The sequence below is a fragment of the Centrocercus urophasianus genome, unplaced genomic scaffold, assembly GCF_019232065.1.
Source record: "Centrocercus urophasianus isolate 14NV4802_14NV808 unplaced genomic scaffold, USGS_Curo_1.0 seq_6, whole genome shotgun sequence".
Classification (NCBI taxonomy): Eukaryota; Metazoa; Chordata; class Aves; order Galliformes; family Phasianidae; genus Centrocercus; species Centrocercus urophasianus.
In genome coordinates this window covers 423,429-446,743 of record NW_024885199.1, presented here as the reverse complement: position 1 = coordinate 446,743, position 23,315 = coordinate 423,429, and the positions used below count along the sequence as shown (strand labels likewise).

At 55.4% G+C, this 23,315-nt stretch overlaps 1 protein-coding gene across 1 annotated transcript; it reads right to left on the bottom strand.

Annotated features, from left to right (window-relative positions):
- Positions 1-623: 623 nt before the first annotated feature.
- PPP1R12B (protein phosphatase 1 regulatory subunit 12B) lies at positions 624-22,129 on the bottom strand. Its single transcript, XM_042836370.1, has 7 exons — positions 21,573-22,129; positions 13,573-13,589; positions 12,993-13,137; positions 12,428-12,532; positions 12,103-12,156; positions 11,343-11,393; positions 624-3,287 (listed from the first exon to the last, which is right to left on the bottom strand). Exons 1-7 carry the CDS (start codon positions 21,672-21,674, stop codon positions 3,201-3,203), a joined length of 561 nt encoding a protein of 186 aa, XP_042692304.1. The 5' UTR covers positions 21,675-22,129; the 3' UTR covers positions 624-3,200.
- Between the last annotated feature and the right edge of the window lie 1,186 nt (positions 22,130-23,315).

Here is a 23,315-nt window from a genome sequence, read left to right as displayed (position 1 = left end):
CCCATCCCCATCCCCCCGCCCGCCCCTGCAGCGCTGGGCTCCGGCAGGAAGCTGCTTTTAAAGCCCCTTCCCCTCGTGTGGACTCTGTCGTTCCGTCTCTGATCGTTCAATGGTTATTTTGTAATGATATCTGTCTCCTTATTAAAGAAACAGCTGAAAGGAGCCCTGCTGCCCTGCTGGTTTTGCTTCTGGGGTGAAGTTCTGGGGACACGTGAGGGCATTTCAGAGCTCAGCTTTCAGCTTCACCAACTCATAGAATCACAGTTTGAGTTGGAAGGGGCCATTAAAGGCCGCCCGGTCCGACTCTGCAATGCAACCCTTGGGGGTCTGCAGGGACGGGGCAGCACTGCCTCTGTGTGCAGCCCTCATCCCATCTCACACCACTGCTGCGCTCCGTCCCCTTCCTTCTCACAGCCCCTTCAGGCACTGCTCTCAGGAGGGCTTCCATCCCTGGGACCACTTTTGCAGCTCTTCACCTGGGGGTGTCAGCTTCCAGGTAGCTGAGATGGGAGGAGATGGGCTGAGGTGTGAGGAGATGGGCTGAGATGGGAGGAGATGGGCTGAGGTGTGAGGAGATGCACCCACCCCTCCCCGGCCCCATAAAGTCGGACTCGAAGACACAATTTCTATTTTATCAACTCTTATTTTATTTATTTATAAATACTGTTGTGTTTACAAGCATCATAGATGTGAATATTATTCCCAAACTTTCAAACACATAATACTTATAATACTATATAACAACAACCAGTAAAACAAATCATTCATCTCAGGGTTTGAAAGGCCACTCAAAGTTGCATAAAAATACATTCTCTCCCCATCTGGAACGCAGTCCTGCTTCCTCCAGGAAGTTATTTACAAAGAGCCACCATCAAACTCGCAGCCACAACAGGGTTCACCCCAAGCAATAAAAACGAATTCACCCCAAGCACTGCTTAGAAAAAAAGCTCCGTGTTCTCCAAAGGAGGCACGTCTGACAAACTCTGCTTCAAGGAGGGAGCAGCGTTAAAATCCGCTTCCTTTGCGCTCCGTGCCCAGCGCAGAGCACGGCGTCGCACCCACCGCCACCTCGGTGCTTCCTGCAGACGCACTGAGAGCCCCGAGTCCTCCTCACCCGCGGGGTTTGAGCTCCCATCGTCAGCACGGAGCGTCGGCTGCGAGCACAGAGGGGCGCGCAGCGCTGCATCCCAGCGGCGCTTTGGCTCCGCGCCCTTCGCATAACGGCTCCTCGTGGGCAGAGCGCAGCGGCAGCCCCTGCAGGAAGGGGCGCAGCGCCGGTGCGGATGATGGCAGCTCGGGCCGAGCTTCTCCCAGCAGCCGGGAGCTCGGGCTGCCCCTGCCTGCGGACCGGGACTGGGACAGGGCAGCGCTGCTGCAGCCAAGCCCGGGGTGAGGGTGGGAGAGAACGTGGAGAGATGCAGCAGCGCTCACACAGGGCGCACCGAGGGGGAGCGGCGTGCAGGGAAAGCACTGACGGGAGCTCAGGGCTTAAAGCTGTTCCACAAAGCAGGGACACGTGAAGCAGTAATACCGCCTGCCCGGTGTGGGCAGCGCTCTGCAGGAGCCCCGGTGATGCCAAAGCGCTTCTCCTCCTCCCCGAAGCACAGCAGCAGAGGAACGGCCGCGCTGCACCGGAGAATGGTGCAAAGAGGAGCAGCGTCAGCTCCGTGCTGAGATGCCCTGAGCCCAGCCAGCAGGGAGAGCTGAGGTGGGATGGGAGGACGGGAGGGGAAAATGGAGAATAAGAAAGAAACAAAAAAGCCCCCAGGGAGAGGAAAATGCACAGGTAGGTGATAACCAGCAGGAGGCTCCAAGAAGCCCAGGACAGGCAGATGAATTTTTACCCTGTTGAGCAAACTTAGTTGTACTCATGTTCAAGTATCCATCTGCATCTCAGCACAGAGCTGCCGTGCGCGGCTGCTGCCACTCCGAGCACGAGGAGCCCATGGCACAAAGTGGGAAACGGAGGGACAAAAGCAATGAGGGGGGGAGGATGAGGGCGTGGGGCTGCAGGCGGTGAGGAGAGCAGTCTGGTATGGGAGCTCAGCAGGGCAGCATGCAGCACATGCAGGAGTCGCTGCCTGAATGCCCACAGGGAGAACAATTTCAAACTGTTCTGAGTCCGTACAACATACAGAGGGTTGGGTTTTGTTGGTTTTTTTTTTGAGGTTTCCTTCAAGGCTGAGGCGGACTGCAAACTTCTGGTGGATGAAAAGACTCTGATGCAGCTCCCAGCATTCCCACTCAGCTCCCAGCCCCCAAAGACCCCCGGGCACCTGGAGCACAGCTACTGCAGCTCCGTGCCCAGTGCCCCAAAGCCCACCTGCGAGGATCTGTGCCACCAGGCCTCATTGCCCCCCTCATTTCCATTCCCCAGAAACAAAACCGTGCTGCGGTTCAGCTGGTCAGCCTGATGCTGAAAAGCCATTGCAGGACCTGAAATATCTGCCCAGGCTCCTCTGCAGGGCTCTGCCTGACGGCAGCCTCCCACACCAACACACCACACCAGGCTCCTTCTTCAGAAAGTTTGGCAAACGTCTGCAATTCCATCCTGAGAACAGCGGTCCGGGTGCAGGTCCCAGGTGCTGCTGAGTGCAGGGAGCTTGGCGGGAGCCCCAGGGTTTGCAGCACGGCACCCCATCACCAGCTGCACAGGAGGGGCATTTACCCACCAGATCTGCAATCTGACATTAAATAAAAACCAGCCAGGTCTCTGTGCAAAGCAGCCGTCCCCACGTGCTGAAGGAATCAGCTCTGCTGCCGTTCCTCGTAGCATCACATTTCAACCAAAGTCCCACACTGCACACGGGCTGATGGGTGTCCGCAGAATCCTGGCCCACAGTCCAGGTCCCACCTGCAAAGGGCACAGATGTGCTGCACCAGCTCCATGGGCATCGCTTTGCACAGCAGAGCTCCCTCCCGCACACCGTGGGCTGCTGGAAGGAGAAGTTTTGGCAGCTCAGCACCACTCCACATCCTCCTCTTCTCCCTTGAGTCAAATGTCCGAGATAGCACACCATGCTGAAGTTAAAACAGAATGGCCGGGGTGTGCGCTGCGGGGGGGAAAGGGCAGACAGGGAGCGTCCAGCCGAGGGCAGGGAGGAGCGATGCTGATCCCGTGGCTGCAATGCTGCTGTGCGGGGGGCAGGAGGAAGGGGCAGGGCTCAGCAGGGCACCCCCCCGTCCTGCAGCTCGGCTCCCTACTTGGAGAGTTTGCTGATGACACGAATGAGTGCCCCGTTTTCGTCCTTCAGCCTTTGATTGTCCGATTTCAGCTCCGTCAGAATCTGCACAAACACAGAGAGGGCCGGGGTTACAGCAGGGCTGGGGCTCAGCTCAGCTCGGCTCCTCACACAGCAAAGCCCCCAGGAAAGCGGTGCCACGGAGCTCGGTGGGACCATTTCTGAGCCCTTTCACCCAAACCCCCTCCCACAGGGCCTGGCAGAACAGACAGCTACTAAGGCAGCTTTTCCCTGTGTCCATTTCCCCATTTGTCCAGGCCTGACACGTTTTCTGCCTTGGATTTCTAACTCAGGACGGGGCTGAGATCTTTAGAGCTGATCTTTAGAACAAAGCATCTCTCTGGGGTCACACAACATTTGATGGCAGTGCTCACATCGTGGTCCCACAGAACATCCCAGAGAGCTGCGCGGTGAGTGGCTGCAGCAGAGAAAAAACACAGACCTCCAATTAAACAGAGAGGGAAACAACCACCACCAACAGGACCTTCCCAGCACCTCCTCCTGGCCAACAAGCCCTGACCCTCCTGCTTCCCACACTGCAGACCCTCAGGGAGCAGCTCTGGGGCTGCCCAGGCAGGAGGAGCAGAACAGCACTGGTGCTGTGTGTGTGGGGGTCCCAGCTGGAGGTGGCACAGAGCCCAGCGAGCTGAGCGCTGACTCACCTGCGTCAATGCAGCCCTTGGAGGAATTCCCCTGAAATGAAATCCCCACTGCAGAGCTGCTCTGCCTTCTCCCCCTTGGTGCTGGAGCCCTGGCCCTGCCTGCAGGCAGCTCTACCCCAGCTCACAGCAGCTCTGCTCTGCGTCCCTGCACAGCTCCTGTAGCCCCATGTGCTCCATCCCCTTCCCAAAGGAAGAGGAACCAGGGGCTGCACCCCACCCCACAGCGGCCATTGGAACAGATGCTGCGGCTCATCATGGAATGAAGCCAAATTGCAGGCAGTGCCCAACACCGAGTGCCCAGGAATGGTGAGAAGGGCAAAGGGTTTGTGCCCTCACTCTGCTCTTCCATTCCCTCCCAGTGGCTCATCCTCACTCTCTGAAGGAGCAGTGATGCTTTGGCACAGGCTGCCCAGAGGTCACAGCGCTCAGGTGGGCACAGCGTGGTGGGGCTGGGGATCTCAGAGGTCTTTTCCAGCCTTCACGACTCCATGGTTCTGAGCACACTGCCTCCACGTCCACAGCAATCGAAGGGCTGAGCCGTCTGCTGAGGGCTGCACACAGCCCCCATCCCCTCCCTGTCACTGCCTGGGGTGGCTCTGCAGCATCCATCCCCATTTCACAGCTTACCAATGTGCTTTACAAAAATACTTCAGTGCAACTTTGGTGATTTATTGGAACGGGAGGAATGGAACAACGTGCTGCTTGAAGCTTCCTGGCTGTTGCTCGGCTCCATCAGTTTCCAGTGAAGCTTTCTGGAAGTCACACGTCAGCCTTGCAAAGTGCAGAGCCTCTCGAGCAGAGGGCACTCCTCCCTTCACTGCAAACCAGGCTCAAGCCCCACAAAATAAACAGCACGTGAAGCAGGGCTGTATTGCAGGGGTCTGAGCAATGATGCTCTGTAAACGTCTGTTAGAATGGCACAGAGGGACGGGGCCAGGAGGGCTCAGCCCCACGATGCTGATGTGCAGCGTCAGCACAGAGCGAGCTGCGAGCTGAGCTGTGTGCACTGCGACACACAGAAGGTGACACTGCAGAAATGATGTGGATTTTGGAAAATGAGATTCTCCGTGAAGTGCCACTGCAGTAAATCTGTCAGTTGAGAACAGTGACACGGCTGTACAGCTGTGATGTCCAAGGACAGCAAGGAGAGCAGCTGACAGGCAGCAGCAGCATCCCGTGCTGCACCTAAGAGGAGAGCTGAGGAAACCCAGCAGGGACACAGCGCTGCTTCAGCAGGCAGCACTCAGCCTGCAAGCAAGTGGGGAATGAGCATCCATCAACACCACAGCCTGCAATGGGACAGGGAGCAATGGGCAGAGAGGGGAAGCGGAGCTGCAATGGTTTCCTACCAGAAGAAGAGAGACAGGTGGCTTAAAGTCAGTGAAGCATCGCTGCTTTGAGGCTGTGGGAACAAGGGGGGCAGGGACAGGCATGGGGCGACTTCGTGGACTCGAAGCGGGCGCGTGGGGAGGCCGTTCCCTCTGACCCACAACACAAAGCAGCCGGAGCAGATCGTGGGCTCTGGCACTGAGGCTCGGGGAAGGGAAGCCCCAATTCCCCCGGTTAGTTTGTTTCTATGGTTAATCATCTCTGATATAATTTGTGTGCTAAGAATAGGCTTTTTCATACCTCAGTGCCACTTCCATCCCACTAGAGCACAGTGGTTCTTTTTTCCTTTAGGAAAAAATAGCTCTGTCTGTAGGGACCCAAATATCCCTACTAACCTGCAGAAGGCGTGCAGGACCCAACAAAGGGAGGAGGCACAGCTTTATGCCAGCACTGAGGCAACGGAGCAGCAGGAAAGGATGCAGTGTGACGTGAGGGTGCAGCTCCCAAGGCTCACAGCCCCATTTCTCTGCAGTGACTCCCAGCACACAGTGAGTGCACACAGCAGGTCGGCTCCGCTCGCACCGTCCCGCAGGAGGCAGCACGGATGCTGCAGTGCCGAGCTCACACCTCCACCTTCCACTGCCTCACAGGAGGGAAGGAGCTTGTTTTCATTGCTTAAGAAAACAAGAGAAAGTGCCGAAGGCTGATCGGTTTGGGATTCTCTTGAAATCACCTTCCTCTCTAAAATGCGCATTTTTCATGACGCCCCTGGAAATTCATTAATTATTCATCGCGACTTTGCATAATGCCAGCATCCTGCTGAACTCAGCCTGCCGACACCTCGATCAGACACACAGCACAGCGATGGCAAGGGGCACCGCCACCGACGGCAGCCGGCTGCTGAGCCACAGGGAAGCACCCGAGCTCCCACCCCTCAGTGCCACCCATCCGCTGCCGTGCCGGGTCCTGCTGCTTCTTCCGGGCAAGGAGAAAGCAGCCCCCCCTGCTGCGGGCTGTTAGTGGGACGGCGGAGGTCAGCAGCTGCCAAGCAGAGCGGGGTCAGCAGAACTGAGAGCACACCGTGCGGGGAAGCCCTGTCTGGAGAGCAGCGAGCCGGTGCTTGCAGACCGTCGGCCGCATGCAGCCTGCAGCCCAGCCAGCCAGGGGAGACACGGCCACGGGAGCGGAGACCTGCCTGGAGGATGGAGGAGGGAGGCGAGATGAGCCGGATGGCAAATGGCTACAGCTCCTCTGATTCGGAGGGCGTGGCAGGCAGCGAGAGCCTGGCCACAACCCGCGTCAGAGCCCTGTTCTCGGCCAGCAGCTGCTCGTTCATCTGCCTCAGAGTGTGAATCTGTTTGAGCTGGTGGAGGTTCTGCAGAGAGGGACAGGAGGGGACGGGAAGATACAGAGAGAACACACCGTGGAGACAAAAGGGCACAGAAAGGTGAATTTAGTCCACAAGGGGTAAAAGAACAGAGAAAAAGAAAAGAGAAATGAGTAGCGGCGAGTGCTGGGTGGGCAGCAGCTCAGATGTGCACACTGAAAGCCCTCCGGCACACTGACAGCATGTGGGGAGCCTGCCCTTCCCCCAGGGACCCCAAAGCCTTTAGAATGCTCCTAAGTAAGTGGATTTCCTACCCAAAGCAGGATGGTCCTTAAGGGTGATTTTCTAATGACCCATAATGAGCTCCACCAGACACAGCTGTGGGAGTGAGCCACTGTGCGAACCATCATGCTGCCCCACCGCCACCACGGGCACTGGGAGCACTGGGAGCACTGGGAGCACTGCTGGCACCTGAGAGCTTCTGTGCCACTCCTCCCATGCATCTCTGAACACCGAAGCAGCTGCACAGCAGTGAGCAGAGCTGCAGCAGAGCCTCTGCAGGGCACAGAGCTGAGCCATGCTCACAGCCAGGCTCTTGGCTCTGCTCCCCACAGCTGTGGGGTGGGCATGGGTTTTTCCAAATAACCCGGCCCAAATTCAACTCTTCTTTGCCACAGGGCTCAGCCTTCAGAAGGAAAAAGGTAAGAACTGAAAGCACTCATTTTTAATGACGGGAGCTTGAATGAGAACAGCCTGAGGAGGAGGCAGACAGAACACAGTGCTGCTCAGTACAGAAACCACACGAGCACAGAACAGGGCAGGAATGGGCGCCCAGGAGGGGTGGCACAGCCACACTGCGGCACCGAGACACGGCGTGGAAGCACAGGGGAAGGCAGAGCAGAAAGCTGGGCAGACATCACTGCTGCTCACACGAGGAGGACGCGTCCCCAGCAACACTACATCACAATGGATCGACACCAACAATGAATGGACACCAGGAGGAGTGAGGGCCGAGCGCTGCCTCCTGCACTGCAGGAAGGGAAGGACCCTCCAAAGGAGGGATTTTGGCTTCAAGAGACAAATCCCAGCCCAAGGTAAAGCGCCCTCCGTCCCTCCTGCAGCCTCCCCACACCTGTGTGTGTGGGGATGGAGGAGATGAAGGGGCTGCAGGGAGCTCCTTCCTGCCATGGGTCCCGAGGCAGCACTGCCTGCAAAATGACACCACCCTTAGCCAGGGCAGCATTGCACAGCTGTGAGAACTTCCACCTGAGGTGCACAGAGCTGCCGGAGCTCCGCACAGAACTGCTGCATGCAGGGATGTTCGAGGGCTCAGTGCCACACAGAAGCATTTTGGGCAGCCAGCAGTGCAGCCCCAGCTGCCCCTAAGCACTACCTTTGCTCCTCATGAAGGAACGGAGACCGCGTCCAAAAGCCTCACGATGCCAATGAAGGGATGCAGAGCAGGAAAGGATGGGGCTTGAGCCCAGCTGGCTGTGCAACCGCTCCTGCATCCAAGGAAGCACAGCTCCTGCTGCCTGGCCTTCACTGCGCCGCTCTGACACCGGACTGACAGACAGCTCAGGGGACAGACACCCTCCCCATTCCCAGATCTCAGCCAGCACGACCTGCCCTACTGCGCCAGCTGGACAGAGGACAGACAGACATCACTGTGTCCATCCTGCACCCAGGAGATGCTGGTTGGACTGCAAGGGCCGTTTGTTCCTGCGGTATCGCAGCTTATAAATGCTCTCTGCTTTATTGCAGCTGAGCATCTGGCTGGCAGAAAATGGCCAACATATGTAGAACGCAGTGCGTGCTTCGTGGGGTGGAAAGGATTGTGATCACTTCAGAGACCATCCTCGCTTCCCACACCAACAGAGCACGAACTGCAGCACAGCACGAGCAGACGCAGCTCAGCTCAGCGCGCTGTGCAGCTGGGAAAGGATCACCTGTGCAAAAATGTGCGTGCGCTGCAGGTCGGATGGCTTCCTATTTATCATGCTCAAAGACAGCGAGCGAAGGCTGAGAGCTGGGCTGAAGCCAAAGGCAAAGACCAGAATGTGGATGATCCTGCTGTGATTGCTTATCGCTCTGCTTGATTCTTGGCTTACAGAAAGCAGGCTCCTCGGTTCAGCTGTACTTGCCTTCAATTAAAGGGTTTTGTGCCTGCAACACTCAGGAAAATCAGGATGCCCAAAGCATGCACAATGTACCAAGCCAGGAGGTGCGGCGCTGCTTCAGAGTAAAGAAGCTTCTGTGACCTTCAAGGAAAATTGCTGTGTTAAGTTGGGACCTCAGGCACTTGGCATTGAAATCAGTTCAGTGCAAATGCTAATTTTCTTTCTCCTTCCTCAGCCAAGTTGCTGCTGTATCTCCAGTCAAACCCTGCAGTCACTCAGGAAAATGCCGTACTGCTGTGTCACCTTCCCAAGGGCTGCAGGAGCCCCTCCAGCACCACGGAGCTCCCTGCCATCACCAGTTTCACCATGCTCCTCTCCCCTTCTTGGCAGCTTCACCAGCAGCAGCTCAACTTATGGAAGGAACAAAGCTTGTAAGCTCAGCTTGGGCTGAACTACACAGCATTGCTGTCACAGCAACCCAGGACCTTCCTGTGACATTGCTGTGCCTCCTCTTCCCAAGGAGTCAGCTGCTCCCAAACTGCTCTGGACTCAGTGCCAGCCAAAGAGCAAACAGCTGCAGGTGAGCCCTGATGGACTGGTTCCATTCAGATGCTGGGAAGAATCCCAGTGACTGCAGTATGACTCAGAACCCAACGCCATGGCATGGCTGGGATTCCCCTTGCTGCTCTCCACCTTATAGGAAACTGGTGGATTTGCTTAAATTGCTCTTTCTGATGCTGCTCAATAGCTATTCAATTAGCAAAAGTAGCAGGAATGCAAGCATAGCCAGTACTAAGAGATTTGTTTTCCTGGCACTACTGACTCAGCAGGGACTAGTACAGATGTTCTGCAGAGGTTATCTCATTCTACACAAGCACAGCTGGGCTGCATCCTGCTTTAAGATGTGATGTAAGTGGACGTGGAAAGCCTGCCTTCCTTATGGACTTCCATTGTCAGAGCCTTCACACTTGTTTGCATGTCACAGCACAGTCAGCTGCTCAACACATGCTCGAGTTTTTGCAAAGCCTGGTGGGGTGGAAACCCAGCAGTGCCTCAGAAGAGATACTTTCAAATTTCACATCTATTTATTCCACTAACAAAAGGCTGCTTGGGTCTGCAGAAAGAGGCAGCATCACTCCCAAGGAGCTGAGCTTGTCCTCAGGCAGACCACGGGCTGCTGCAGCCATGTGCTGCCTCCTGCATGGCCAGCAGCTTCAGGGTAACACAGGAACACACCAGACTTCACGTGCTGCTTTTCCCACAGCACCTTCTCAGCTTCCATCCACCTGCAGCTCCCGGCTCCCCCAACCAGAGAAGCTGTGGCTGTGTCCAGCAGTCCCTGCAGGCATCTTCTCTCATTAATTGCTTTCTGAACCAATAGAAGTGCTCAAAACCAACAGGCCACTAGAGGACACCAATTTGTCTTTTTACTCCACGGACTGAGCTGGTTTGTGAAGAGATCTGCAGGGCTAAAGCAATGCCACAGAGTGCTCCTGCCCGTGCTTTCTCTTGGAGGCTGCATTTCTGTAATGATGGGAAAGTCCCTCCGGAGTTCACGGTTGCCACTTGCTGAGAGGAGGAAGGATTTGGAATCCAGGCACCCTCAGCCCTTGGCTGCTCCCCTTTGAGCACATCCACATTCATTTCGTCCTCTCTGAAAGACCAAGAGAGCCTTTGCAGCAAGACTCCACCAAATTGTTCTGAGACTTATTGCAGTAGAAGACGCAGCAAAAACCAATCTCTCCTTTCAAAGGTGTAAGCCTGGTAAAGATATGAAGCTTGAAATAGAAGCCCAAAGCGGGAACCACGTTGAGGGTGGCAGGAACCATTTCCATCAGTGCACCGCTGACATCCCCAGGTCCTGCCTTGTCAGAGCGACGCGGTCCCACCTGGATCATCCTCAGAGGGGAGGGAAGCACAGCACGCAGGACCAGAGGGCCGTTCTGTGAGGACAAGCATTCAAGTGCAGCATAAAATCACAGAACGCTGCAGAATCACTGTGAAGCTGCAGGTGCACCCAGGTGGCAAACACTGCATCTGCACTGCGGTGCTCCCTGCCAGCCGCGGGGCTCCGTCCCAGCAGGGCCACGGGAGGGGAAGGCAGGGAGCAGTCGGTGGGTGGGCTGGGAACAGCAAGCCATGCTGGACTTGGGAGCAAATTCCTCTTTGCTGAGATCCATTCCAGCCTGACTTACTGACGCAGCCTTCCACAAACATGCTGTAGGACAGAAATGCAATCACTGTGTGCTCTGTGCTGGCCAGTGCGCGTGATCTCAAAAGCCAGCTTTGTCTTCTTACCCATCTGGAGGGAGCCACAACGGCTTCGCTTGGGCTGCAGACTATCCAGCAAACTGAAACTCACGGATGCCACAGGTTAGTCTCAGAAAGCATTTGGGGAGAATAGCCTTCACAGTTCTCAGGGCAAACAACGTAACAGAACACATGGTGCGATTCGATGGATGCTAACAGAGGGCTTAACACTACTCCATGTTTGGAGAACACAGCCATTAAAGCAAGGCCTGGATGCAAAACTGAAGGCACTCAGAGGTGAGATGAGCCCCTTCCCATGTATATCTTTAATATCCTACTGCTGGATGACTGTCCCAACAGACGTTAATACAAAGCATCAAAATCACAACAGAGGGAACAGATTATTCCCTACCTTCATCTCCTCCTCCATTTCAGAGAGTTTCCGCTCCAGGGCTCGCTTCTCCTGTTTACAGGGATTCATAACAGAGACGGTCAGAGGTGTTTACAGGAAAAACAAAGCGTGTTCTCTTTTAAAGAAAAGCAAAAGTCTTGCATTTCTATGGGAGCCATCACCAAAAAGCACCTCAGAGCACTGCACAGCCAGGAGCAGAGCAGATGGACGTGGCAGCAGGCCGTGTGCTGGGGCCCATTTTGCCCCTACACGTGAGGTGGAGCTCAGCTCTCAGGTCCATTCCAACCTGACCTCAGGGTCAGTTAAGACTCAGCCAGACACCACAGCTTAACTTATTGCAACAAATCCGACTGCTTGTTAGGAGGACGAAATGTTCAATCAGATTTCAAGAGTAATCACAAGGATGGACACCCAGCCCGTGCTTTGTCTTGTTTCTCCCTCCCTCCTGAAAGTTCTTATTTATAAGGATCAGTAACATTTTAAGGCATAAAGGACTGACAGCCCTGTAGGACCGTGCAATGCAATCTGCTGCTCTGTCACTTCCTATAATGAAAGAAGGAAGTCAGAACATGGCTGATCTGCAAAGAGAGCAGAAAAGTCTCAGGCACAAAAAGGTCAGAACACAATTACAGCCGTGCACTGCTCTGCAAGGCAAAAATGTAACTTATCTTTTAATTAACACTTTCCTTCCAGAAATTAGTATGCCCTGTAGAGCAGCACAAGGCAAAGACAGAACCCAGAAGAAAGCAGACACACATACCCTTTTCTCCATCTCCAGCATGCTGGACCGGTCAGAAGTTTTCTCCTGTTTCTGCTATGTAATTAAAAATAGAAAGCTATTAAAATGGAGAGGCATTCACACGATGCTATACAAAGGCTGGACAGCCCACAGATGCTCTTGCCCAGAGAAGCAGCAGTCCTTAGAGAATCACACACACCACACTGCTTTCTGTGCAAAGTAACACCAGTCTCCCCTGCAGCAGCTTCCCTCCTGAGCACTGCATCCCCTCCCTCACCACAGATGTGTTGGCATGGCACGGGGCAGCGCTCGCTTTGCCCAGCAGAGCAGCAGCTTTTGGCCTTACCTGGGCTGCCTTTTCCAACTTGGATTTGATGTCAGCCAGCTCGAGCTGCGCTTCTTGCAGTTTTGACTTCAGCTTTTGATTTTCAGACAGGGCGCTTTCGTACAACTGAAATGCAAACGTTTCAATTGACAGGGCTGCTCTTCGGCCACTGTGCTCCAAACAGACACTTTTCATACGGCCTTTGCATCACGCACACCTGGCAGCCCGTGTTACTGATTTCAAGGATCGTGCTGAAAGCTTCAGAGCTTTTAGAACAAATAATAGTGTCATAGCAGCACAAACTGATTCAGCTGGGGGTGCACGCTGTGGCCATGCTGGTAGCATTCAAGGTCAGCCTTTTCTTCTCCTTTAAAATCCCTCCCCCATCTCTCCAGCCCGATCCCTCACCCCCTGTTCCCCAGGGGGTCCCTTCACCCCCTGTCCTGTTTTTGCCCTCTGTAGGACTGACGCGTTCGAGAACAGCGAGCATCATTCCCAAAGGCAATGGAAACAGACAATGCTCCAAAGACAGTCGGTGCAGCTCCCGAGGTGCAGCCAGTGACAACATTACATACAGAAACCCCACCTTTTTGTAGTCCCTGTTGCTCTCCTCTTCTGCCCTGCTGCTGAGGGCTGCTAGGCGGTTCTCTCTGCGGCTGTAGGCACTGGAGCGGCTGGAGGCACGGTCGCTGTAGGAGTCACTGGTGGCAGGGGCTGTAGCTGCTTCCAACCTGCAAGGCAAAGACGCAGCACTGTGCAGCAGCTGCAATGCAGGGAATGCCAGTGTGACACAAAGGCGAGCAGAGCCCCGTGCTGAACCAACTGGGAACAGCCCAGCGGATATCAGCCCAAACCCCAGCGGGCAGCGACGTGCCATGCACTGCTGGGATCCCACCTTCATGGTGGGAATGGGCTCCATGCAACGGGACGTCGAAGGTTTTGATCTGCTCATGGCTGCTGGGTGATTGGAGGAGCAAAGGAAGAAAGCAGAGTGGCCCAACAGCTGAGCTGAGCTGAGAACCCACTGGTCAGAGCCAGGGACGGCTCGTGCCATTGATGTGAAGGAGGGGAACCCCCAGAGCTGTGCAAAAATGGGACACAGAAAAAAGTCTTAAATCTAAAATATTAAATCGGAAAAAAAAAACCCCGAGAAACAAAGTTCTTACCTGGAAAGTCGTTCATGCTGAAGGAAAGAGGGGGAAAAAAAAGAAAAAAAGGGAATTAATGACCAATGAACTAACAGTGCAGCCCCAGCAGCACATTGCTCCCACCCAGCACACACAGCCTGCACCAAACTGCGACCCAGCGACTGCTGCAGAGCCTTCTCAACTGCTTCTGCTCCTCTGAAGCGTTTCAGATTTCATTTCCTTCACAAACCCAAAACCTACACAGCCTTGGCTTTTAAATCCTGGCGTCCAGAACTGAAGCCCATTCCTGGGCCCCAAACTCATCTATTGTTTCCCTTTCACATCAAATAGCCGTGCTGGCTTTGATGGCTGCCCACCTTTTCTCCACGGCCAAATACTCGTGAGGAAGGAGAGCTTTGCAGGGCGAGAGGAGCTCAGCAGGAGCCGTGGGGAGGCTGAGGAGCTCTCAGCCCCACAGAGCCTGGGGCACGTTGGGCTCTTCCTTCCCCACCTGCATTCCCATCACAGCAGAGCAATGCCCAGCTCTGCCTTCGCTGCAGCCGCTGGTGCTCTTAAAGCACACTGACCTGGGCCAGAGGGGATTACAGGAGTTTTGCTTGGCGCTGCCGTGTCCTGCGGGGCCAAGTGTGGTAAACCACAGCTTGTAGTGGAGATCTCTGCACCGGGCAGTTTTCTCCTACAAATGCCAAAGTCAAACAGAACAGCACGGGCTCCTGTGGGATGCACTGCTCCCATCCTCGGCTCCCCCCCATGAGCTCCTCTGAGCATGGGTGCATTGAGCACGATATCTGTGCTCAGCCTGCACCACAGCAGGAACACAACAACACGGCAGGTACTGCAAGTCACCACATTTCTAATTCCTCCAACCCCAACACAACCCCCGTCTTCTGTTCAAGAAGGAAACCACTCCACACAGCCTTCTGTCACAGGAACGTGGTGCCTTGGCCAGGACAAAGGAACTGAACCAAAGCTGAAGCCTCACAGCTGGAGAGCACATTCAGCTGGAGCTGCTAAATCCAAAGCCCAAACCCTGCTATCAGTTGGCATGTCCTCCCCAGGGCTGTGCCTGCAGGGGCTCCATCCGGCTGAGCACAGGGCTGCAGCAGAACCACGGCAGCAGCTCCAGCCCTGTGCTACAGCCTGAACATCCCGAGCTGGAAGGGGCCCACAGGGAACTGCATCCTTCCCCAGCCTTCCACCTGCAGCCGCCTCCCAGCGCGGTGCTGCAGTGAAGTGGTGCTTCTGAGACACAGATGATACCATATAAAGGCCGGGTCTGGAGAGCAGAGGCTGAACAGAACTCTGCAGCCACTGCTGGCAACGGCCCCGCTGTGATGGAATCACAAACCAGCTTCCACCAGAGGATCGCTCCTCCTCTCGCTATTACCGTCAGGGAAGGAAGGGATATTTCTTTTGTTTTAGATCAGTTTCTGTCTCAGCCTCTTCTTGAGGTCTGCACACAGGCCACGCTGGTACCCCAAGGACCAGCTTTCTCCGTTCTGCTTTTAAAACGATGACAGAAGAGAGGAGCCATCTCCACCAGGCCCAGCTCCCTTCCAGCCCAGCCCTGCCCTGCATTCGGCCACAGCACCCTCAGAAACCTCCAGCTGCAGCTGGGCTGCCCTCCCTGCAGTCACTGCTTCTCTGCTCAAACAACCAAGTGCCATTTAAATGGCAGCAGCATCACCTGCCGTGCTGCCCAAGGGAGCAGAGCACTGCATGCCCTGAGCTCAGTGCTGCAGCCTCAGCCTCCACCGCTCCCTGAAGGAGCAGAGGGCAGCGGCGGCTGAGCCCACCAAGCAGAGCCCTCCTGGCTGAACAGCACACGGCCTGGTAGGGTTCAAGCAGTGCTGAAAACCAGCTGTACTGACTCTTCGAATGCACCATTGTATTTTTCATGGTTTTTTTTTTCCACTGACAAACATGAAGCTGCTCTGTCAGCATCGCCCCCAGCGCTGCGTTTCCCCAGGGATCCGAAGCTCCACAAGAACCAGCAGCAGCCACGGGAACACGGGGCTGTGCCATGAGCCTCCCCAGCTAAACAGGGTCAGGGCGGGGGGAGGAGGGCCCCAGGGAGCAGCACGGCTGCCCTGGTTCTGAAAGCAGCGTGCAGCCAGGCAGGACCTGCAGCCCGGGACGTGAGCGCTGATGGCTGGTAAAGGAAAACTTGGACACGCAGAGCAGCGCTGCAGGGAGCGCCGCCAAGTTTCTGGTCAGCATCAGTGCTCAGAGCTCTCGCAGCAGGAGGATGGGAGTGGGGTTCGCACGAGCACCCCGACCTACAGCCACACAGCTCGGGTCACATCCTTCCTCCTGGCTGTGGGATGGCAGCACAGTGCTGGGGTGGCACCGCCTGGCTATTGCTGCCAGCTCCCCTGGGCTGGGGTAGAGCTGGCTGAACCCCACAGGGCTGCAGAACACAGGGCATGGGAGCAAACAGCATATGGAATCATACAGAGGTTTGGGTCAGAAGGGACCTTACCACCATTTAGTTCCAACCCCCTGCTCCAGGCAGGGACACCTCACACCACGCCGGGTTGCTCCAAGCCGATGCTGCGCAGTGCAGGAACGCTGCAGGGTTTGGGTTTTGGATGGAGGAAGGCAGGAGTTTTCCCTTCAGAACACACAAACTCTCGCAGCTGCTTGAAGTTCAGTAAGGTAAAATCAAAACCAAATTCCTCGCGGAAGGTTTGGCTGAAATGAAGCCCTGAAATGCAGCGCCAAGAGGGGCTCAGCCTTCTGCCAAGGCAGACACTGCCCCATTGCTTCCAGATGCATTCTTCTGCTGCTCACACCTGACCCAGCACAGGCAGAACAAGTCCACTATTTACATTTCCACCCCCCCAAAAAAGATGCTGCTGGAAAATTTCATGGTTCTTTATCTCCCATTGGCCAACCTCGGGAAAGTCCGCACTATTTTAAGACAGTTCCCAAGGAATTCCTTTTGGTGCTTTGTTTCAGGGATCTGATCACCCCCATGATCAACTGCCACTTTGCAGGATCCCAGGGCACAGCCACAGCCCCACTTCCCCCCCAAACCCACACAGAAAGCCCCAACAACTCCTCCAACGGTGCTGGCAGCCATCCTCCTGCTGAGCCCCGCTGCCTGTGGGCTCACAGTTCTCCCTGTGATGTGCACAATGCTGCAGGGAGCTGCACACTGCTGCAGGCTGCGCTGTCTGCTCCCAGCCCACTGCAGGTTTGCTGCTCTGCTGCACGGCTGCTGCAGGAAGGTCAGCCCCTGTGCACGGCGTGCAGCTGGCAGGGAGCGTGGGGCTGCACTGCAGGAGCTGTGGGGAGGAGCAGGGATGGCTTTGGTGCGTGGTGCAGCTTGCAGTTGGACCTGCGGGCTGGGCACAACCAGTGCTCAGGAAGTTTGGTTTTCCAAAGGGTGCAGAAGAATTACAAGGTCTGTTTTGAACTCTGCTTCTCTGAGGTCATTGCCTCGCTGGGAAAGCTGCTGTGCCGACCCAGCGCTGCGGCTCAGCTCCCTGCCAGCTCCAGCCTGGTGATGGATGCTGCTGCCTTCCGCCCGGGCTGCACCGCTGCGAATGCAAGGATCACAAATCCCACTGCCGTGATGGATAACACCGTGCAGCCAAACCACCTCCATCTAACCCCCAACTCCCCAAAGCCTTACGCAAAGCATGTTTTCACAAACGATAAATCAAAAAGCTTTGCTTAAGAAAAACTGCTGTTACTGAAGCATAATATTAAAAGCCCATCTGAGCTGGAATAGCAGCCTTGGCCGCTGCCTGCAACACATTGCATTGCTTACGGCACGAAACAAACACGCAGCTGGGGGGGCTGACAGCAGCAGCACCTCCATGGCCCCAGCACAGGCAGCTCCCCTGTGCTCCCCCCACCCCCCTGCCTCAGTTCCCCACTCCTCCGTGGCCCCTCGGCTCAGCCCCAGCTGCACTTCATTACTGCTGGCTCTGGGGGATAGAGCTCACTGTGTAAAGCACTGAGCTGGATTGTAGTTTAATTTAGGAGAGGCCACAACTCAGAAACCTGGGTCTGCTGCTCTGATTTCTTTTTTTTTTTCCCTTCTTTTCGAAGGGATCAAGTTTTATTGCTGAAAAACTTCATTTTGCAAAGCACTCCAGACATGAGGAAATCAAAGCTGAAGGGCCAAGTGACTGAGAGGGGGAGATTGCTGCTCCCAAACTTCTTAGTGCCATAGGGCTGCAGGCAGCAGCTCCTCCCCTGCCCTGCACACACTGCTGGGCATTCCCAGGTGTTATCATGGTGTGTTTAAATATCTATTTGGAGCCCCAGTTGCAGCTGCTAAAACCAACCTGTCCCATTGCAGCCACGTAGCATTTCTGTGACAACTGCATGGGCACAGGGAGTGCTTGCATGGAAAAGCCATTAGGGCTGCTGAGGTATGCTGGGCTGTCTGCACTGCACGGAGCATCCTGTGCTGTCAGTTAAGGCTGTTGGTGCTGCTCCTTTCTCTCCTCATTTGTTTCTGTCTAAAACAGCTCCGGAGCTGCTGCCAGAGGTGATCTGAGCCCAAACCTGCCCAAGGATGTCTGCTCCAAAGCTTTGCTTCTTCAGGAGTGACCTCAGCTACAGGGGGTTACTAAAAAGAACTGACAAGTCCGTGTAAAAAACAAAACCACACCAAGAAGCAAACCAAGCTAACCTGAGGTCAGCACTCCGCATCTGTCACCAGGGGCAGCTCCAAGGACGGGGCAGCACCTCCAGGGTGGGAGCCAGCACAGATGTGCCCAGAGCTGCACAGGTCCAGCTGCAGTGCCCAGAGGCAGTGGGGCAGAATGAGCCCTGCCAGCTTTGTTTACTATGGGTTCGTGTTCCTCTTATGGAAAACAAAGCTATAATGGGCTCCTGCCACTGCAGTAAACACTGGTTTGCAATTCAGAGGTTAGAGTGGTTTTCTGCCTCTGGCTTCCATCCGCTCTCCCCTTCCACCCATTCCCATCCCACAGCACCTCCCCATCCGCCCCGGGCTGAGCCCAGATCAGATCTCCTCCTCCTCACCCCTTCTGCACACCGGGCTCCCCCTGCAGCACTGGGCAATCCCACTACAGCACTGTGATCCCAGGCAGCCTCTCCCCATCTGCTGACCTGGATCCCTCCATGGAGCAGCACAGAGCAGGCGCTGGAGGGGAAGGGCAGGAGCCATGCACACCGTGCTGGTGTTGCACCGCGTGCCTCCAGCTCTGGGAGCAGCACACCCAAAGCAGCCCGATGGGATTTCAACACATGGGAAACATCATCCCACCCTGCCAGCCACAGCACCCTGCAAGAGCCCTCCCAGGGCAGAAACAACTTATTTTGGTAATATGGACACGCAGTGGGGCCACGTCTGCCTAGAAAATGCCACAGGGTTGGAGCATGGCCTCAGCCAGCAGCCTGTGGACACTGAAGGGCTGCCACACTCCCTGCTTGGCTTTGGCTTGAATCAATGGCTTGATTCCTAGGAAAGGAGGAGAGCTGAGAAAGTTTAACTACAGAGCCACAGCCGGGGTGTAACACTTCACATGGGTCACTGCATGCACCAGGGCTCCTGCTATGGACATAAGGGTGGCAGGAGCTGCCCAGCCCTGAGGATGACTGCGTGCTCCCAATGCATTTCCAGATATGGGCATTTACAGAGGAAACAAACAAAACACAACAAAAAGAAGAACAACAAACAGAACCCAGAAGGATTTCTTGCTGATATCCATCTAAGGAACAGGACGCCTGAGAAACAACCAGCAATCGGAGCAGCAATAAACAAACCAGGCAGTGGAAGGAGCACAGCCTGAGGTTAATTGCCTTAAAGTTCAAGTTTCGGTATCCTACGTTTTTGCTGGCTAAGGGGAGAGGACAGCAGTTTCTGCAAACACTGTGTAATGAGCCAGCAGTGCAGACACGAGGAGAAGAATGTCTGGAAACAACCGGCCTGACCCTGCTCCCATGCAAGCAGCATCACTTTTATCACCAGCAGGACGAGCCCAGGCTGCTCAGTGCAGGCCAGGAAGAGAAAGGTTCCTGGAGAACTGTTTGCAGAGCACTTGTTATCCCCTCAAGCTGTGCAGCACAGCAAATGATTTGTGCAGCTCTGTCTAATGCCAGAGTACAGCGGGCACCTCTAATAACTGCAGCCATGCTCAAGTGGTCCCAGTGCCATTCAGCAGGGTGAGAAGGGGCCACGAGGTGCTCCCCCCCCATTGCCAGGTGGGGCTGTGATGGCAGCAGGAGCTCCAGAGGCACCCGAACATCCCCAGAAAGTGCAACAGTGCGTCGGCAGCACTGCCTGGGGGTGGGGGTTCACCATCCCTGGAGGTGTTGAAGGGCAGACGCAGTACTGAGGGATGTGGTTTGGTGGTGCCACTGAAAGTTGGATCAGACGACCTCAGGGCTTTGTCCCAACCCTACTGGTTCTATGACACAAAAAGTGTCAGGCACCAGGAGGTGCTGACCCTGCAATGGCCCATGGAGCTGCTCACACACCTACACACTGCACAGCTTCCTCGTGTGCCTTCTGCTCGAGCCCTCCCCTATGGTGCTGTTATATTCCACGTATTGCCCTTCTTAGAGCGTGCAATAACTCACTGCAAAGTGCTCACCCTTCTCACCATTAAAGGCAGAAAAAAAAGCACGTGCGGTTTTATCCTAACAGCCAACAAGGAAGGCTACGAGCAGCAGGGCAAAGGCAGGGCCAAGGGCATGCCACAGGAAGCTGCTCTGCAAATGGCATCAGAATGCAGCTGTCTGCCCAAGGAACAAGCCCTTCTTTGGGCTGCCTGCTGCTCCAGGAGGTTTCCATGCCTGCCCCTCACTGCCTGCCCAGCTGGGATCGTTCAGCATGCACAGCTCTGCTGGGATCGATCGGAACCGGATGGAAATAGGAAAGGCTCCAAGATATCACATTCCCACCTGTTTTATTAAGGCTGCAAGGGCTGCCAATATTGTGGGCATGGGAGCAGAGGGGAAACGCACAAAAAATACCATGGCACAATCCCATAGGAAAGTACACTTAATTATTGCTTTTGCTCACGGCAGAATTACATTATCTTGGAGAAGGAATTAACTCGGAGACTTTGTTTCAGCTAGAAGCAAATCCTGCCAAAGCACCGGCTGCTTCCACAGCCCTGACACGTCAGTGTGTCCTGCACCCACTGTTACCACTGTTGCAGGCTCCCAGGAGCTGCAGGCACAGTGGGTTCAGCTGCCACGGGATCCAGCTCACAGGGGGTGACCCCAAAACCCCAGGGATGCCCCAGGCAGCACCGCTGCTACTGCCCCACAGAGGGGCAAACCCCCCCTGCACAACCAGCACCATGCTGCTTCCAGACCAGGAGCAATGGAGCAGACCACGCAAACACCTGATCTGAGCGAACCTCAGTGCTCAGATTAATGCAATGCTTGCCTCTCAAATCAATCTGCCTTTTTTCAGGCTCATTCCTCCAGGAGTGAATGGACTTCCTCCAGGATGGCTAAGACTCCTCGGCTGCAAAGAAGCTGCCCTTGCCCTGATGGGGATGCGGGGGTCCCCACAGCCTCCCCCGTCCAACACCAGCACTCTTACAGCCTTCCCACTCCCAAAACACCTCCGCACAGCAGCACACGCCGCCATCCTGCCCTGCTGCTCCTCCTGGTGCAGGTGGTTCTCTTTTATTTTTCTACTGCTGGAATTACTAAACCAGACCACAGCTCCCAGCTGGATGCCGGCAGCATCGCAGCGCTGATGGAAGCACACAGCTTAACAAGCTGCTCAGGCTTTGCCTCGTTTTCCTCGCAGACATAACCTATGGAGAGAGATGTCTGTGCCCGCTGTGAGCGCAGGGCAGGGGAACACCATCACAGCAGCTCCCCGCAGCACCGGTGCCAATCAGCACCGCCCCAGGAACCTGCAGCCTTTCCAACCTGTTGCTGCAGAGTCACCTTCCCGACTTTCACTTCACCCCACGCTCCTTCCAAAGCAAACCACGGCCACGGCAATCCCAGGGCATTCCACCAACCCCAGCGGGCCGCCCTGAGCACAGAAAGGAAAAGCTGCTTACTCTGAGCGTCTTTGCAATCGGGGAAGGAGAGGACGGGGGTGAATCTGACTGGGACTTCCTGCTCCGCGTGTAATCCTTGCTCCTGGTGAACAGAGACGACATGGCCCTGCAGGCTGGGTCACCGCAGAGCAATAAAGCTGCGCTCTCCCGTCGCTGGGCAGGTCCTCCTCCCAAGGTCAGAACAAACTAATTAAACTATTCACAGCTCTGGTAATTAAACCCTGCTGGTTAAGGTGTACAATTTTAGGCATTAATCTGCTGCAGGGGGAGCTGAGGCTCCGAAAGGTTCCTCGTCTGAGCAGAAGAGGCGGCGGCCGCAGTGCCCACGCAGGGACATCTCCTGTCCGGAGCCGCAGGACCAGGGGCTCTCCTTCCCAAAGCCGCTCAGGAAAGGTCGCCCAGCTCAGTGGGAAGAGCAGGAGGAACAGCCGAGGTCTCTAGACCAGACGCTTTTCCAAAGAGTAAAAAAACAAACCCAAACCACCACCAAAAACCTGTTGTACTCCGGCACGCTGCTGCCAGCTCTCTGCCGTGGCTGCGCCGAGCTGCATGCTTTAAGAGAAACCCGAAAGCATAAATCAGGAACAAACACGGGTTTGGAAAGGGGCAGGCCAGCTGAAGTTGTGTTTTGTTCCGTCCTCCTCCTCCGGGCGCCGTTCCCCACGCGCACGCTGCTCCTTCCCGCCCCGCTGCTGCTGACATTCCAGATCCTTACTCTTGCAGCCAGGAATGCTGGAGGGCGGCCAGCAGCTGCGATTCACTTTCAGCTTGGGATTTGAGCTGCCACTTGTAGGGGAGAAATGGGGGGAAAAAAAGAGAAGGTGGGGGAGAAAGTAAAAACTTCCAAGCTTCCAAGGCCTGGCAGCTGAGAGTGGAGGTCGGAGGGTTTGCGCTGTGCAGGGCTGAGCAGCCGCCAGCCTGAGCACGCATTTCACAGCTGTGACAAAGGGAGATCTTGTAAAGGACACGGAGCACTTCATACCATTAAAGGGAGGAACGCATTCATGCAGCACAACAGGATTTTTGTTGTTTGCTCAGAAGCCTGCCCTGAGCAGCAAGAAGGCGACAGGGAACTTGTGCAATGAAATGAGCTTTGGGAATGGAGGAGGAGGGGAGAGAGCACGGAGGGCAGGGAGAAGGGTGGGGAGCGCACACACCTCTCAGTAAACTTCAGGGCACTCTGCTGAGCAGAACATCCTGCTCCCTGCCAGCAGTGCAGCACTGCAAAGGCAAGAGGATGGCTTGCAGTGCCAGCTGAGCAGGCACACGGCGTTCAGCTGCAAGAAGCACAGGGAATGTGCCCTGCAATGCACTGCATTGATGTAACAGCTTCATACGTTAAGCGGAATCTAGGAGTCAAACAGCAGCTTTAAGGTGCAAAGTTCTGCCATTCCTCACCGGGAGGACATTGGCTCAGCTACCTGTGTGCTCAACTACCTGTTCAGCTGATGTGCTGAAGTGGATCAGCATCGGTGCTGTGGTGGCACACAGAGACACTGAGGCTGACCCAGACCTGTTCACAGCCCCAAAGCAGCCACTGACCCACCAGTGTGCTGGAGCCTGCCCACCTGCAGCCATGTGCTGCTCCAGCCCTGCAGGTCGCTTTTATCATGGAACAATCCAGAGTAAGTGCAACAAACCATCCATATGAAGTACTTTTAAATATCACATACCTGTTAGCCTTAAATATTGCATTTCTTTGCACAATGCCTGGTAATTGTGCACTTGTACTAACGCACACAA